The sequence below is a fragment of the Trametes versicolor genome (genome assembly GCF_000271585.1).
Source record: "Trametes versicolor FP-101664 SS1 unplaced genomic scaffold TRAVEscaffold_11, whole genome shotgun sequence".
Classification (NCBI taxonomy): Eukaryota; Fungi; Basidiomycota; class Agaricomycetes; order Polyporales; family Polyporaceae; genus Trametes; species Trametes versicolor.
The window spans coordinates 634,733-651,909 of record NW_007360331.1 but is presented as its reverse complement, the minus strand read 5'-3'; the positions used below and the strand labels follow the sequence as shown (position 1 = coordinate 651,909).

At 57.5% G+C, this 17,177-nt stretch overlaps 6 protein-coding genes across 6 annotated transcripts; 2 read left to right on the top strand and 4 right to left on the bottom strand.

The window, feature by feature from the left end:
• Positions 1–440: 440 nt before the first annotated feature.
• On the bottom strand, positions 441–2,324 carry TRAVEDRAFT_51733 (uncharacterized protein; the record flags this gene model as incomplete). The annotated part of the gene is made up of 3 exons (XM_008044540.1): positions 441–900; positions 966–1,987; positions 2,043–2,324. 3 exons carry the CDS (start codon positions 2,322–2,324, stop codon positions 441–443), a joined length of 1,764 nt encoding a protein of 587 aa, XP_008042731.1.
• Positions 2,325–2,616: 292 nt separating this feature from the next.
• Positions 2,617–4,963, top strand: TRAVEDRAFT_66660 (uncharacterized protein). Its single transcript, XM_008044778.1, has 5 exons — positions 2,617–2,663; positions 2,736–3,177; positions 3,253–4,647; positions 4,706–4,781; positions 4,848–4,963. The coding sequence occupies exons 2-5, from the start codon at positions 2,857–2,859 to the stop codon at positions 4,853–4,855; spliced, it is 1,800 nt and encodes a 599-aa protein (XP_008042969.1). The 5' UTR covers positions 2,617–2,663; positions 2,736–2,856; the 3' UTR covers positions 4,856–4,963.
• Positions 4,964–5,279: 316 nt separating this feature from the next.
• Positions 5,280–7,120, bottom strand: TRAVEDRAFT_51731 (uncharacterized protein; the record flags this gene model as incomplete). Its single annotated transcript, XM_008044539.1, has 2 exons — positions 5,280–6,722; positions 6,782–7,120. 2 exons carry the CDS (start codon positions 7,118–7,120, stop codon positions 5,280–5,282), a joined length of 1,782 nt encoding a protein of 593 aa, XP_008042730.1.
• Positions 7,121–7,746: 626 nt separating this feature from the next.
• On the top strand, positions 7,747–9,662 carry TRAVEDRAFT_74308 (uncharacterized protein; the record flags this gene model as incomplete). The annotated part of the gene is made up of 3 exons (XM_008044777.1): positions 7,747–8,054; positions 8,117–9,568; positions 9,624–9,662. The coding sequence occupies exons 1-3, from the start codon at positions 7,752–7,754 to the stop codon at positions 9,660–9,662; spliced, it is 1,794 nt and encodes a 597-aa protein (XP_008042968.1). The 5' UTR covers positions 7,747–7,751.
• A 976-nt stretch (positions 9,663–10,638) lies between these two features.
• Positions 10,639–14,822, bottom strand: TRAVEDRAFT_51729 (uncharacterized protein; the record flags this gene model as incomplete). The annotated part of the gene is made up of 5 exons (XM_008044538.1): positions 10,639–10,680; positions 10,740–12,215; positions 12,282–12,441; positions 13,001–14,424; positions 14,484–14,822. The coding sequence occupies 5 exons, from the start codon at positions 14,820–14,822 to the stop codon at positions 10,639–10,641; spliced, it is 3,441 nt and encodes a 1,146-aa protein (XP_008042729.1).
• A 188-nt stretch (positions 14,823–15,010) lies between these two features.
• On the bottom strand, positions 15,011–16,965 carry TRAVEDRAFT_66658 (uncharacterized protein; the record flags this gene model as incomplete). Its single annotated transcript, XM_008044776.1, has 3 exons — positions 15,011–15,130; positions 15,183–16,618; positions 16,678–16,965. The coding sequence occupies 2 exons, from the start codon at positions 16,963–16,965 to the stop codon at positions 15,200–15,202; spliced, it is 1,707 nt and encodes a 568-aa protein (XP_008042967.1). The 3' UTR covers positions 15,011–15,130; positions 15,183–15,199.
• Positions 16,966–17,177: the final 212 nt, after the last annotated feature.

Below are 17,177 nucleotides of genomic sequence, written 5' to 3'. Positions count from 1 at the left end.
GGCGGCCGTCTGTGGCAGCATCTCGGCGTCGGGGGTGGCCATATTACTCGATCGCCTTTTCCCCCAATTGGACTCGAACAGGGTGCATATCAATCCCAACCACCGCTCAGTGGGCTATCTTTTCTCGTCGGAGATTACCCGCATTCTGGAGGCAACGCGGGGTGTGCGTGAGCACGACACGATGCGCATCAAGCTACCTGTCGGTGCGGGAGAGGCCCCCGATCGCTCTGCTGCTCGAACGACCATCACGCGTGCATAGGACGAGAAGTAGTGAGTAGACCGTCACGCCAGCTCATGTTATCCCGATGCTGACCAGGTGTTGCAGGGCGAAGGAGCTCGCGCGAGGAAGGAGCGGCGGCACATTCACGAGAAGAGGGTGGAGATACCAATTATCATATCACAGAGTCAGGTATGTATTTCCAAGGAAACTCGTCTATGCTCTAACACGCCCACAGCGTAGATAGCCTTGACTTAAAAAGAGAGGGCTGCCGGAGCAACTTCCCGCGCTCGCGCCCCGCTTGGGCTGCTTCGATGTACGAGCGCACCTTGTACCAGATGCTGACCCTCCGCCGCGGCGGGGCCAGATGATGCAATATGATATCTGTCTCATCCCGGCGAAAATCCGGCGTCGGGTCGTCGCGCATCCTGAGGTCGAGATGGGGGAAGAGCAGGTCGACGGCCATCGCGACCTCGACGTGGTCGTTGAACTGGCGGAGTTGCTGGTGCGGCCGGCGGCCCTCAAGTTCCTGCGCGATGTCGAACGAGAGCGTTTTGAGGCTATGGTTCGAGACTGGGACGCGGAGCGGGAGACGCGCGAACTCGACCTCAGGGAGCACGAGCTCGCGCAGGTGGGGGCAGCGGGTGGCGACGTACATGAGCGCGAGCTGTGTGGGTCGCGTCCTGGGGGCGTCCGCACAAAGCCGCTCATCGGGAGCCGGAAAGAGGTCAGGAGCGGCCACGCGCACATTATGCCCGCGATACCCTCGTCGCTGACCGTAGGGACATCACGAAACTCGAGGTTGATGGTTTCTATGGTCGGGAGCTCGAACAGGGCTTCGATGAGCTCGATCAGAGACAGCTGCTCCTGTTCGACCCATTCCTCACAGGTCTTCAATGAGAAGGCAGAGAGAGTGGCGGGTAAATTGCGAGCGTTGGACGCGACAATATTCCGGACCTCCTCAAATGACGCGCGACCACAGATCTCCAAAGAGAACGCCTCAAGACGAGGGGGGCGATATCGGAATAGGAGGTCTTGTTCGCCGGGGAATCCGCGGAGGGTGAGCTGCCTCAGAGCTAGGAAGGCGTCTGAGATGATAGGCGCAGCGTAAGTCTCCTCTCCGGACTTTTCATCGTCCATATCCTCGTCATTCTCGTGTTCCTCGTCTCCGACGTCTTCTTCGTCTCCATCTAATCCCTCATCATGATCCTCTCCTTCAGCATCTCCGTCAGAATCGTCACGGTCTGGCCGTTGTTCGGATGGTGGAAGCATGACCATCACGGACAGTGACTCCAGGTGTGGTAGGGCTGCGAGTACGTCGAGCTCGGGACGCCGGATGTACGTATTGGTCAGCGAGAGCGATCGCAGATCCCGCAAGTGCCAGAAGATGTCCACCAAAATCGGGGACCCAGCGTCCATCTTGCTCTTGACGTGGAACGTCTTAAGCCCAGGGACCGTTAGGGCAATCTTCCGGATGAGTATTGCCCCGACGTGCGCGTCCTCGGGCTCCGCACCGTCGACGAGCGTAACCCAGAGGTGGCGCAGCGATGGAGAGAGAAAGAGTGTCGTACATGGACTGTGCGCGCAGATCGGCAGCACGCGAAACGTCTCCACGTTCGGCAGGAGCGGTTCTCCGCGGCACCATGGTGTGAGGAGCACCCAAGTGTACGGGTGGATCCACTCCCAGTAAAGCTGGTTCACGACCTTCACCAGGAGTGTGTACCGTCGGAAACGCGCCCAGATGTCTGGTGTGATGTCTCCGCTAATAATCTGCCATGCTTGTTCAATCGGTCAGCGAGCATTGGACACGTCAAGACACACGCACGAGTGCTTCGTCGTAGCCTTTCCCGCCAATGTCCTCCCACCCCGGGAGTATGCGGAGCAGGTCGCTGATGTTGTTCACTCGACGCCACAGAACAGCAAGGGCGGGGTCGGATAGCGTTTTGCAGGCGCGAGCGGCGGCGTTCAGCGCATGTATACAGTTGTAGTACTCCCGAGTTCTCCAGTCGTTTGGAAGGCCCTCTTCGTGGTCGAAGTCAGGGGGTGTCAGGTGGTCGAAAATGAGGGATAAGAGCTCCCGTGAAGCCAAGACGTCATGACAGAACATTTTGGCATCAAATAGTATCTTCGCTGTCCTAGTACGAGCATGACCAAAAGATTGTGGTTTTTGCTGTGAGCGTAGTTCAAATGCCATACATCCTCCCTAGTCAACTCACAGGGAGTACTGGTGCTTTTGGATACGAGTAACTCTGTTCCGAGGCGAGGTTATGTTGACGGTGTCGAGCACAGATGTGGCCGTTCAGGCTGCACAAGCCTGCGCAGTGGCCTGTAAGCGCCCATTTCTTAAGCGCTTGATTGTAAACGAGTCGATCCTCCTCCTCCGCCCTCAGCGTACCCGCAGACAAAGTTTCCAAATCAGTAGCTGTGAAAACCTATATATCAGAAGGCTAGTACTTGCTCACTTTCTATATAAAATTGACGCGTATTGACGCGCGTATCGACTCTCAATTGATCACAGGTTTCCTATTAACCAGTTCCTGCCAGTGCCAGTGGTGGCAGGCTGCAACGGCTGTAGCGCCGCACTGTTGCTGAACGCCGAGCCTCCGACGTAATCAGCCAACGGCGAGACCCCAATTCTTATGCGTGGCAGCAGCTACGCGACGATGGCGGCCGCACACGCGGTGTGGTCCTGCCGGGAGCTCGTCGACGAGATCCTCAACCACCTAGCACCATTGACGAAGGAAGACATCAAGCAGACCGCGAAAGGTTTCCAATCTCGTCTGAGATTGTCTCGGTCTCAATGCATGAAAACGCTCGCCCGCCTCTGCCGGACTTGCAAGACCTTGTCGGAGCCGGCCACAGCGGTGCTCTGGAGACGGCTCAACAAACTCGATCCGTTCATGCGCCTCTTCTCACAGGTGCAAAAGCAAATGGACGCTGGGAGAAGGTCCGAAAAGTTTGTACGTGATTGTAGACGTGCCTCTCGCGCTTCACGGCCCGTCCACGATTTCCGACGCTCTTCTCGCCCACTACAGGTCCTGCACGAAGCGATTCCGGACGCCGAGTGGGCACGGTTTCAACACTATGCGCAGCACTTGCGGGAGCTATACGATGGCGGAGACCCGCGTCGTCATATCTACCCTCGGGCCACCTGGACTCAGCTGGGTGCCAGAGCCGACGGGCGGCCTCTTTTCCCGCGACTGCGATGCCTGTGGTCTCTTCAAGTGGACTCGGCAGGAATTCTCGAGCTTCCGCTGCTCTCTCCATCCGTCCGCAACCTTTCCGTCGTCATCCAGGACCACACCGTGCACCACGAGCCTGAGCTCATACAACGTGCACTGCAAACGGTCCGCCAGACGGTCCTGCACCTCGAGCATCTCAGCCTGAAGTGCGACGAGGGGAACGCCTTCAGAGGGCTCTCCACCGCCGCAAGCTCTTTCCTCACGTTCAAGGATGTACGGAGCCTCGTCCTGGACGGGAACCTCACCGTCGACCGCGCCATCTTCGCGGGATTCTGCCAGTTCACAGCCCTGGAGCACCTCTCTGTCACTCTGTACATCACCGATGGGGAACGTGGCCCGCTCGACTTCGGTAGCTTTCCTTCGCTCCGGAAAGCCTGCATACGCGGTCCCCCCGACGATCTTGCGCGGTTTTTCGCCGGGGTGTCGCTTCCCGCACTCCGGAAGCTCTCGCTCGACTTCTCGACGGACCCGGCTGAGGCCGTCCTCCTCGCGTCCGTGGCGTCCATATTTGACGCAGTCCCGAGCGGCATCACACATCTCGAGATCAAGCGGCTGCGCCGCGCACGCTGGTTTGTGCCGCGCTCGGACGAAGAGCGGAGGCCTCGTCCCCACACACTCATGCCCATCATCAAGCCGGCCATGCGGCTGCGCGCGCTGGCGCGCGTCTCGATCGACTTCACGTTCGTCCCGTCCGTCACCGACGCGGACATCGCGCGCATGCTCGAGGCCTGGCCGGCGCTCACGGAGCTCGCCATCCACTATGGCGGCCGCGGCGACGACGACTTTGAGCTGGGGCGCCCGACCGCCGCCACCCTGCTCGCCGTGGCCACGCGCAGTCCCAAGCTCGTGTCGCTCACGCTCCCAGACACGGACCTGCGCAACGCGGGCAGCGTGTTGCCCGCGCTGCCGTTCCCCGAGCACGGCCTCGAGACGCTCTTTTTGGGCTCGGGCATCAGAATCAAGCGGGACGAGCAGTTCCTCCGTGCGGCGCTGCTCATCGACCGCCTGTTTCCGTACCTGCGGCTCCCGGAGGACCCGATGGTGTACTCGGAGCACTACGGAGAGCTGGAAAGGTACCTGAAGGCGATGCAGGCGGGGCGCGTGCATGCTGCGTTCGCTGACGAGCTGGAGCCCGGCTCGTGCGTGGAGATGTACCACCTCACACCAAAACACACGTACACTATCCATGTGAGTGTCTTTTGTTTGTTTCGGTGGCGAGAGGAGAGAGAGCGCTGATCTGCACTAGGAACGAGTGGGCGACGGAGTTATTAGAGAGACGGAGCCTTACTCTCGGAACAGCACGCCCGATGAGAGCATATGGGGTACGTCACTTCTGTGCATACCACGGACTTGAATCAGGCTCACGCTACCGTTGTGTGTCGTTTCAGACTGGTGAGATGCCGTGCCGGCACCAAATGATAGAGTTGCAACGGCCACATCCCCCCGGACGTGGGCTGCCTGCAGTGCATTCGTCTAGTACGACCCAGGATATCGCATTCGAAACCTTTCCTGTTAGCTGTCCTACGGCGCTCAGAAAAAAGTTTCTCTATCACTGCCGATGGAATGTCCGTGCAGAACATTATTGGCGTCGCAACTCACCTGGTTACCCGCCATTGGTGCTCGGACACGAGACTCGTAGGGCACGGGCCGCTGATGATATGATCAAAAGGGTTCAGAAGGGTCGTATACATATGTTATTAGTCATGCCTCGCCCCCGTCGTCCACGTCGCCCTCTCAAGATATCTCCGTAGCGCGCCAGAGCTTCATTCTGCAAACAGCCCGAGGGCGCATGCAGTGATGCACCCGCCAAGGCCTGCACTCTAAGATGCATATGACGATCCCCCCGGTTCACTTCCATCTTCGACCGTGGGTCCAGGCCCCAAGCCCAGCAGGGAGGTACTCCGTTCCCTGAGCATTCTGTCGTGCTTGCGGCCGCTTCGTATAGCCTTCAAGAACTGCTGCACCAACCGACTGGAAGTGGGCCCAGGGTGTCGCTGATACGTATTCTGCACGTTGTCGGAGATGTAAACGTCGACGAGGCGAGGGAACATCTGGTCGAGCGTGATTGCGAAACGCACGGCCTGCTCGTCGTTCCCGGCGTCGAAGGCCAGCAGCTTCAAGCAAATGTGCTCTAACGGATGGTTCAAGACCGGGACGGACGCATCGGGCGGCAGCGACCGGGCATCGAGGCCGCACAGGCTCAAACTGTACAGCTCCGGGCACCGTTGCGCAAACGCGACCAGCGCGCACACCGTGGGTCTGGCCGTGCGAGCCGCGGCAGTGTGTGGCAGGTCTATTCGCATGGACTGGAGCTTTGGCCAGGCCTCGGCGAGCAGAGACAGCCCAAGGTCCGTCGTCTGCAGCATGGGATCTTCGTGTGTGAGCCCGAAGTGCAGTAGGTTCCTGAAGGACAGGAGGGGGTTTATATAGTCGTGGAGCTCGAACCCGGAATCGGCTGTAGGCGATGTGACGGAGATGCTTGCGAGCGTGACGCTGACCAGCGACTGTGGGAGATGTTGACAGAGTTCGGAGAGGAGCGCGCCGGGGGTTGCGATCGTGATAGGGACTGTGCCGAGGTTGAGCGCAAGCTCCTCGAGTGATGCTGGGCGCATACAAGACATCATCCTGACTATGTCTCGCGCTCGACCACCCAAGTTGAGGGTGCGTAGTTTTTGGAAGGCCGCCAAGGGGTCGAGACCATCGGGGAGTGTGGCGTATTCCGCATCCGAAAAATGTATGGAGAGCGATAGATGTGATAGCGACTTGATGGTGGACAGTCCGAGAACGAGAGAGAGACCGACGACGAAATCGCCGCCTGTAAAGGACGTCAACCTCTCGAAGCGGTTTATGTCAAGCATGTACCCCGAGTGGCGCATGGCCAGGGACGCCGGGGCACTCCAATGGAGTGTAGTGAGACGGGGCGCAATGTCAGAGAGGGCTTTGAACAGAAGCCCTGATGCATTGCCGACCACTGGGAGAGGGGTAGAGAAAGTAGTGTGTGCCAGGGGTGCCTCAAAGGATATGGATGCTGCACAAAGACCAGGAGAGAGGAATTGGACCATGGCGCTGACGTGCTCGGTGGTAAGTTCCATAGTTGAGATGACCCTGAGGTTCGGGAGGATGGGTCGGCTATGGTAGTGTCGGGCGAGCAGCGTCCAGATTAAAGGATCGACGCGCGGTAGCTCAAACCGCAACCCACGGACCCGGAGAGCATACGTCTGAAAGCGTGCCCATTCCGCGGTGGTGATCTCCCGGGCTAATGCCTACCATATCAAGCGTATCAATTATGATATCTGGTGTCTTGAAAGTACAGAAGACGCACCCATGTGTAGCCTTCTATGAGGTAGAACGGCGGCAAGACCCTGAGCAATGGGAGAGTTGTGTCGAGGGTCCTCCACAAGACGTCGAGCGCGTGCTCAGAGAAACGGCGAGAGACTCGCGCGCACGATGCTAGGTCTACCCTTTTCGCGTTCCGCACAAGGGCGTCTCTCTCGCGTTCCTCGTCTGAGACCCATCCAATCTGGAACACCTCGTGTATCGCTCTGAGCAACTCCGGTGTTCCAAGGACGCGCTCGGCAGCAGAATGAAGGCCCGTCTCCGAGTCTGAGGGAGCACCTAGGGCGCTGTCTGGATGACCTCTGTTCACACCAGGACTGGCCATCGTTGGCTGTGTGGAGATGGTAGGAGGAGAAGGGCGGCGCAAGCGACGTCAGACCCCCATGAGTTAAGAGCAACAGAACGTAGTCGCCCACGGGTGCCTTGAACGCTGAACCGAACTACAAATGCATCCGCGCGCCCAGGTGGGAAAGTTCGTGTGAGCGACTAGGCTATATAATCGTTTGAAGAAGCGGAAGTACCATAGTAAGAACTTCGAATCCTATCCCCAATGTTTCGTATTGCAAACTATGGCTATTGTCATACAGAAGCTGGCACAGTCCCGTCTCTTATAAGTGAAGTCAGTTCTGATGCGCCTGAATCCAAAGCTTAATCATACACACCATGACTCCGGTGGGCGACGTTGGCGTTAAGATGTCGCGAGCTGCTCGGCGAGCAGATGGGCATCTTCGGGACCCTTGTGTTCACGCCGCGCCTGTATCGTACCCACGAGTTTGCGCGTTGGACGCGAGAGGAGGTACGCGACTGTCACATTGCACGTGATCACGCATCACATCGCGCATATAGTCGCGCACGACTCCGAGTGCTCCGACTTTCTGTCTGTCCGCCTTCTCGCTCGCTCGTGTCGCTCCTCCGGACACGCTTCCACTACCTCTGCAGCTGGAAATCGGAAAACTATGGCGCATACACGAGCTTCCGACCGTATGCTATCGATACCACATCTATGGGAGGAGGTCTTCATCCACCTCGCACCGCAAACCTGCTGCAATCCCGGCGCAAACCAAATATCCGGTCGCGAGAAACCTCCGAGCAACAGCAGCTATGCGGCCAAGGAAGGACAGCGTGCTTTGGCACGATCAGCGCGCGTGTGCAAGGCGTTCGCGGAGCCTGCGCTGGATGTCTTGTGGCGAGAGTTGGACGACTTGCTTGTCTTGTTGCGTATTCTACCCCCGTTCCAGCCGTATACGTCCCGTTACTTTGTAAGCGCCGATTTATCACGATCTTGCCTTGTTATCTCGCTGATTCGGCTGTACCTGTCCAGAGCATTCTGGAGGAGGTTACGCCCGCTCAGTGGCTTCGGTTTCAATCTTACGCCAGACGTGTGCGCGTCCTTTCTGGCAAGGCCTTCAAGAGCGCCATGTACCAAGTGGACAAAATGGTCTGGACGGCTCTCGAGCGACTTTGTAAAGACCAGCCCCTACTGCCCAACCTCCAGATCCTCTCCTCGCCGGATCTCAAAAACGAGTACCTCACTCTGTTAACGCTTCTAGCGCCATCTCTGCACAGTCTTGTGCTCTCGTTTCCAGAATCAGAGATCGATCACGACGCCGTCTATGCTCGTACACGACCATCCACTCGAGGCGTCTTCCTACAGCTCTTGATCCCTCGCTGCCAGCGCCTGACGGAGCTCTCCATAGACTCTGGGCTGAAAAACTTACCAGCGAAGTTTATAACCTCGTTCACTCGCTTGGACAAACTTGTGCAACTCAACTTGGTCTACTCCGGAGCTGTGGCCGACTACCCCACGCTCCAGAGCATCTCTCAGATGACCGCGCTCCGCGACCTTACGCTGGAGATATCTCTCGACCGCAGCGTCAAATCGGCAAAGCTCCCTCCGCTTGGTGGAGCGTTCCTCGATCTGGAGAAGCTACAGCTCTCTGGCAACATCGCCGACCTGCACAGGGTGTTCGAGGCGTGCGAGTGCCCGCAGCTCTCCGAGCTCGCTCTCTCCATATCTGGGAAAACGACGGTCGATACCCTCCAGGATGGTCTCGACATGGTCTGCAGCAGGGTCTCGACGTCGGTGACCGAACTCAGCTTGTTCGTGTCCGCGAAGATCTCTTCTCCGAAAAAGCGAACCGACGAAACCAGCCTCTTCGATCGCTCGCCGATCACCTGGCAACCGGCGCCGCTAGTCGACATACTCCGGCCGTTCCTGGCATTCCACGAACTCGACAGCGTAAGCGTTGAGTTTGATCACTACGCCCCGCGCATGAACGATGAGGACGCACGCGCCTTCTCGCACGCCTGGCCGGCCCTCACGTTATTCCACCTGCGCTTCGACCGCTCCTCGCTCAATGTTCTGCCAGGGAATTCCAACATCATCACGATCGGTGGGCTAGGAGAGTTCGCGCAGGGATGTCCTCAACTAGAGGTCCTCAATCTCCCAGTGCTGGACATCCGGCCCACTCCTTTGCTAGGCACAGCACCGGGGCAGAAGGCTCTGTACTCTTTGAGTATCCACGAATTCCTGGGCGGCCGGGAAGCGAACCTGCTCGACGTCGCTGTGGCGCTTGACCTCCTGTTTCCCTCTCTGGGGAAACGTCCGGATGTGACCATGGACGGCAGCATCGTGCCGGACGTCATCAATGCAGACAGCCGCTGCCAGCCTGCACGCGTTGTGATGCTGCTGGTTGGCGCGATGTGGGCGCGTCGGGAGCATGAGCAGAGGAATCTTGCTATAGCAGATGGCGATGATTTTAGCTGGTGTGAGGTGCGCTTGAACAATTGGATTATGAAGTACGTGCAGGTACTGATGCCGCTCACAGGAGATTAGCGAAGACGACGCGGATGACGCGAGTGAATAATGACTAGGTGTAGTGAGATTGTTTCCCCATAATGACTGCGTATACGCAGTACGGTCGATACTGGCATTAAATCAAGAAAACGTCTTCCGCGACTCCTCTGATTCGGTTGCTGCATATTGGCAACATTCGCCGTCGGCGGCCGTCCGACTCGGAAGGCTGGCAACGGTCACGCACGGGACACGGGTAGAGGCGATGTGACGACGGAGTATGTTCGAACTCCAGGAATTCATGCTCGCGCCACTCGCAGCCATTATCTTGCATTCCAGCTTTCGGCAAGATAACTCAACAAATAATTGTCAGGTACGTACACAAGAACCCACTTTGTGTGGCAGTGGGATTTTTCGTTGACTCCGCTTTCTACATACCGCCTCTTCCCCTATCTCCGGCTCTCTGAAGACCCGACGAGCAACTCAAAGCCCTATAGGGAATTGGAGAAGTATCTGATGGCGATGCAGGCCAGACGTGTGCACGACGTTTTGCGACCAGCTTGAGCCCGGTGCGAGCGTGCAGACGTATCACCTCGGGGCGTATTCTGTTGAATACACTGTCTATGTGAGTACTCATACCACTTCCTGTGAGCATGAGATAGCTGATTCGGACCAGGAATGCCCGGACGACGGGGGTGTTAGAATGGAAGACCCCGAGTCTCGGGAGAGCACGCCTGATGGTAGTACATGGGGTGCGTTGTTTCGACGTATCTTGTATATCTATGGCTTGAGCTAAGCTCACCCTGTCGTTATGCAGAATTATAGATTGATGAGGCTAAGATCGCCAGGCCAGGTTTGCTCATCTTCCGACAGTCGACTACACCATCTTATAATTCATCGTCTGCTCTGAACGCGAGTCGATAATATATGCGTACTTTCACTTCTTAGAATTGTAGCTCTATGTCGTTTAGACAGAAGGCCCTACGGATCCGGGATCGCCTATAACATGCCCAAGCAGATATAGGAGATTCGCACATCATCGCTGTGAGTTATGCATCGCCCCCGTCATCCATGTCGCTCGTGATGAGGCCCTTCGAAATCGGAACAAGTTAGCACACGGGCTGGTCGAAGCGAAGCCATTGGAACATACCTCACTCGCATTGACATCTCCGTAATCCACCAGGACCTCGTTCCTCTCATGCTCCCGGCGCGCCCACATTGCACCCACCAGCAGCATCACCGCATGCGTAGCCCTGGCGGACTGTCTATCCGGGTTATGCATGATGCCCCGGAAACTCTCCATCATGTTCACCTCGTGACAGCGCCCCATCGAAGGGAACAGCACGTCAAATATAATCGCGACCTCCAGCAAATTCGCCCCCTCACCACCCAAGAAGTCGGCAATGGACAAGGAGCGCAATGCAGCCTGTCCGCCTGCGGGTATCGTCCGGCGCGAGGGAAGACTCCGGATGTCGAGCATAGGCAGACTGAGGACGGCCAGGCGGGAGCATCCGAGCGCGAATGTGACCAGGCCGGCGATCGTGACGACGCGGGTCGAGTCCAGGATATAGCCCACTTTGAAGCGGAGGTGAAGGTGCATGAGGCCGGGCCAGGCGTGGGCGAAGGCGCGCGCATCCTCGTCGTCCATCCTCGCGTCGTCCAGTTCGACCCTGAGGGTGCGCAGCTGGTGGAACTCGAGGAACGGGCGCAGAAGCTCCGAGAGAGCGATTACGACGGGCGGTTTGTACATTAATGCGCGCGATTGGCGGGCGGCCCAGTCCTCGTCGGGCGGCGTCGTCGACTCCCTGTGGATCTTCGCAGAGACGATCAGGGTAGTTCCGGTCAAGGATGAGGGGACCCGGTTGCAGATCACCGCGAGTCCATCATGGAGTGCTTCGGCCGTGCTTCGTCCAGATATAGAGAGCTCAAGCTCGGAGAGCTGCGGGCATTCATGCAACTCGAAGACCCTAGACAGATCGGCGATGTTTCCTGACAGATGCAACCTGTGCAAATCAAGGAACGCGCTGCCAAGCGGGGGTGAGAGTGAGGTGGAGGGGGGCCAATTGTCGAAGTTGATTCGAAGTGCGAGCTTTCGGAGGGTGGACATCTGGCAGAGGTTGTGTAATGTATCATAGTCAACAACAGCGCCCGAATGCACCAAGTCAAGATTATGTAGGCTATCCAGACGAGTGAGAGAGGCGAGAAAGTTTAGGGGCATGGATTTCAGGCCGGAGCTAATGGAGAGCCCTGTAAGGTGCTGACACCGAGCGACCAAGAGCTGTAAGAAGACTCCTCGAGTTGACGGCCGTGTACGGGTGAAGATAGGGTCACGGTCGGGGTCAACATCGGACTCGGATTCGGCAGGAAACGAGAGCGAGAGGGTATTCAGCGAAGGCGATAACAAGGTCAAAGGAGTCAGGTGGTCGCGACTGATGTTGTGTGCGGAGAGGTCTCGGAGGTGCGGCAGGAGGGGTTGCCCGTCGCAAAGTCTCTCGAGGACCGTCCACGCCATTTTGTCAACTGCGCCCGCTACGCTCTCGAAATCGGGCTTATGGATGGCACGGACCCGCCGTGCGTAAGACTGGAACCGAATCCACTGGGTGGGAGAAATGTCCTCGAGAATACTCTGATAGCCAGAGGGGTGTCAGTAAGGAAGAGAAGATCGTATGTTCACTAATAAGCAATGACTCACGAAGTAGTGGGCCGTGTACGGCTGAAAGGGAGGAAGGATGCGCAGCAGGACGAGCAAGTCGTCTAGTTCCCGCCATAGAACGTCCAGAGCAGGATCCGCGAACACCTTGCACACGCGCGCTGACCGGGCCAGGGCACAATGTCCATCCTTCTCCGTGCGCCTACTGTTGCTTAAGCTCACGCGGCTTCCAAATACGTGACCGACACCGGAATCACGACGGGTTTCCGGTGCGAGGTGATTGAAGACCTCCTCCAATAGGTGTGGGATCTGAAGCATGCGGTGTGTAGCAGGGGTAGTATGGGCCATCATTTCTGGGAGTTACAAGCTTGAGAGGGGATATGTGAGAGAATTGTAGCAAATTCGAAGGGGAGCGACGCCTGGTTTTGGATGAGAGGGGTGGAGGGAGGAGGCATAGCAAGGCTCACTCGCATTACGCGTCGACACGTACAACTTGCTCACGCGTTCAAGCACGGAAGTTGAGCAGCTTAATCCGGCCAGAGCCTGATAAGGTCGAGGGTCACCCAAGGGTCACCTTCAAACCATCGCGCCAGAGCACACTCATGATCGCTAGCCGCCCCCTGAACAAAATCAAAGACATTATTCTTGAAAAGAGCACCGTGATCATAAGACGTTATACAGCGACACTCTGCGGAGAGTCATCAAATTTTTCATACAATTTAGACAATATGCAAATAGATTAGCAGCGCACCCGAACTCACCAAGGATTCCCATGCTCCCTCCCAATGCTAACCACGGGCCTAGGCACCGCGCCTGTCGTTGCAGTGCTACGTTCCCTCCTCATCTGGTCGTGGTTGCGGGAAGTTTGTATCGCCCCCAATATTTGCTTCACGGGCATGCTGAATGGGGTTTGTTGAGGCTGATAGGGGCCATCCGGCACGTCGTCGGAGAGGTCAGCCTCGGCGAGACGAGGAAACAGCCGGTCGAGTATAGTGGCGAATCGCAAGGCCTGGTCGTCGCCGGTATCGCGGGCTATGAACCCCGCGTATATGTACTCCAGCGGATGGTCCGACACCAGTGGCACAGACGCATCTGGAGGCAGCGAGCGCGCATCGAGGCCGGATAGGCTCACGCTTGACAGGTGCGGGCAGCGCTGCGCGAGCGCAACGAGCGCACGCACAGTTGGCCGGACGCTGGTAACGACAGGCTCGGGCAGGTCGATCCGCAGGGACTGCAGTTTCGGCCACGCGTCGGCGAGGAGCGAGAGCCCGTGGTCCGTGACCCTCAGCATAGGGTCGTCGTGTATGAACTCGACGTGCATGAGGTTCTTGAAGGACAGGAGAGGCCATAAGTGATCGGGGAGCTCCGGTCCGGCAGATGCGGGCGAGATAATGGAGACAATGGAGAGAGTGAAGGTGTGCAGCGTTTGCTGTAGGTGCTGGCAGACCTCCGAGAGGAAGGCGGGTAGGGTGGAGATCAGGATGGGCACGGCAGTGATATCGAGTGTAAGTTCTTCGAGCGCTACTGGACGCATGCATGACACCGACCGGGCTACGTCCCGTGCCGATCCATTCAAACTGAGTGTGCGTAGTCCTTGGAACACCGCCAAGGGATCGAGACCAAGGGCGAGCCCTCCGTAGTCTGTGTCTGAGAATTTCACGGTGATAGATAGGTGGGTGAGCGACCATATTGTAGATAGTGCGAGAATGAGAGGTCGGTCGGCAACGACGTCACCGGCGGTTAGGGATTTCAGGTTTTGAAGGCGACCGATGCTACGCATATACACCATGGGGCTTTCGGCGAAGGGACCGCTCCAAGAAAGCGTGGTGATGCCGGGGGATATATCGCAGAGGTTATTGAAGAGCAACCCCGCAGCGTTCAAAGCCAATCCTGCGACATCTCGGACGGGAAACCAACTATCCAGTTGGTAAAAAGAGATGTATGCCGCACGAATGCGAGGAGAGATGAATAGGATTATGGCGTTGACTCGTTCGGCTGGGATCCCCGCGGGAGACTCGATGACTTGAAGATTGGGCAGAACGGGTCGGTCTTGATTTTTTCGTGCCAGAAGCGTCCAAACAAAGGGGTCCACGAACGATGCTTCAAACCGCAGTTCGCGAACACGGTGTGTGTAGCGCTTGTGGAAACGCGCCCATTCCGTAGCAGTGATGTCCCTAGTAAATGCCTACTCCAGCAACCGTGTTAAGACTAACACCTGCCGCCTAAAGCACACGAAAGACGCACCCATGTCTTCCCTATGAGACGAAATGACGGAAAAGTCCGTAGCAACGGAAGTGTGCTCTCGAGGGTTCTCCACAGGACGTCGAGCGCATGCTCAGAGAAACGGCGGGACACCCGCGCGCATGAGGCTAGGTCTGCCCTTTTCGCCTTCCGACCAAGTGCATCCCCTTCGCTTTCCTCCTCGGAGACGCTTCCAGCGTCGAATAGATCGAGCACCGTTCTCAGCAGCTCCGGTGTTCCAAGGACGCGCTCAGAAGCGGACTCGGAATAGAGGTTCATCTCCGAGTTGGAGGGATTATTTATGGCGTCTGGATGGTGTCTATTCGTACCGGGACTGGTCATCGTGGTCTGTGCGAGGATGGTTGGAGGAGGAGGATGAGGGGCGACGGGCAAGCCGTGCCCAACTCAACGATTTAAGAGCAAGAGACCCTCGACGCCCTTGGGAGCCTTGAACGCGGAGCCGAACTACGAACGCTCCCACGCGCCCAAGTGAGAAAGTGCATGTGAGCGAGTAAGCTATAGCATTACTTGGGGGAGCGGAACTGCCCTATCAAGACATTCGAATCCTATCCTGAGTGTCGTCGTACCGCCAAGTATGGATATCGCCATGCGCAAGTCCGTGCGGTCCCGTGTCCTGTCAAACCCGAGCCCTGCGTGCTGTCAGTTCTAATGCACGTGAGTTCAAAGCTTGATCATACACACCATGAGCGACGGTGGCGTTAAGATGTCGCGAGTCGCTCGGCGAGCAGATGGGCATCTTCGGGACCCTTGTGTTCACGCCGCGCCTGTATGGTACCCACGAGTTTGCGCGTCAGCTCCCACGCGTCCCTGTTCTTCTGCATCCCAAACACATCGTAGGTGTGGTATGTGGGCGCCTGCTGCGTCGGAAGCTGCACTTCGCGCGTGACCTGGAGAGACGGAAAGAGCAGGTCGAGAATGACAGCGAGGCAGAGCAGGTTAGCCCTGTCCCCTCCGCACAGTTCGTCGACAAACAGGTGCCGCAGCGTGGTGTGGCCGATCGCGGGGATCGAGTTTGGCGAGGGCAATGTGTAGACATTGACAGCCGGGAGGGTGAGGACCTCGAGGCGTGGGCAGTGTCGAGCGAATGCGAGCAGCCCGAGAACAGTGGGGTGGTATACTGGGACCATGTCAGGGGGGCCGACTTGTACGACCTTGGACATGTTGTGAGTTAGCGAGAAGGCCTCGAGTAGCGGCCAGGCGGTGGCGAACGCGCATAGGTCTTCGTCGGAGACGCTGGGGATGTACTTGGGGAGCCCAGCCTTGAAGGAGTTTAGTTGAGAGAAAGAGAGGAGGGGTTGAAAGAAGTGAAGGACGGATACGGTGGGCCGGGGGATAGCATCGTCGAGATGCAAGACGACGGAGCGGAGGGTTGGAGGAAGCTTCGAGCATATTGCGGCGATGCCGTCCCGCATTTCGTCTGCACTCGATGTGCCGGTCATCCCGACAAGAGACAGCTTGGTGAGGCTCTCCCACGACGTCGCCTTGAATACCTGCACCAGGTCTTCGAGATCTCCTTTGAAGCCTGCCTCGCGAACTCCGCGGAACGCATCGCCGAATACAAGCGGGGTGTCTTCATCCGCATCCGTCAGACAAAGCGCGAAATCGACGACGCGGAGGGCAGGCAGGCGGGAAATGAGTTGGAGAGTCGAGTTTTCCACCACAGCTCCCGAATGCTGAAGGTGAAGGATCCGGAGCTGAGAGAAACGCGCCACAGAGTCGAGATGGGAAGGTTCCAGGTCAAGCAGGCCGTCCGAGATTGTCAGAGATGAGAGCTTAGGCAATCTTGAAGAGATGAGTCCGAGGAGCATGCCCGCTGCACACTGGCCTTCCACCGTAACAGAGGGGTCCGGGTCGTATAGCCTATGGAACGACAGTTGGACCGTCTCGAGCGACGGCGACAAAAGGAACATGGCACCGTGCGGTGCTTGGCAGTCGATACTGATCGCGATCCGGCGAAGACGTGGGAACAAAGGCGAGCCTTTGCACAAGTCCTCCAGGACTAGCCACACCGAGGGGTGAGTTCTGCGAATATAGGCGGTGCTTCGGAGTTCACGAACGCGCTTAGCGCAACTGTAAATGCGCTCCCACTCTGTAGGTGTTATTGCTCGTTCGATCATCTAGAGGACGATTGAGTCTGAGCAACGGTGAGGTAAGACATGTGAACGTGGTGACTTACCGAGAGGTATTTGGAGTCGCGCACGTATGTCTCAAAGGAAGGCACCAGCTCTAGAAGAGTGGAGACGTCGTCGAGGGTGTGCCAAAGGACATCGAGAGCGGGGTCCAAGAAGGCCTTGCATACACGGGCGGAGGCTGCAAGGGTATCACGATGCAAATTTTGACGTTGACCGGGCCGAAGAAAGCCGGTTCTGGGGGGTAGCAATTCTGGGGAGAGGTGCCCGAAAATCTCCACCAGGAGATCTCTGCATTGGAGAACGCGTGTGGAAGGTGGCAATTTTGCCGACATATAGCTACGAGACAGGTAGCATTTAGTATACAGCTCGCAAATGCGGCACTGCGCAGCCACATATCTCGGACGAAGAAGAACTCACTGCCAGGTAGGATGTCTGTCGAGGGATGCTGAGGTGGTTGCCGTCGTAAGCTGCAGTGGCGTCCGGCTGGTGGCGGAGGGTGGCGCTTAGAGGTAGCACTGCCGCAGTGTAAATGCCGTAAATGGTA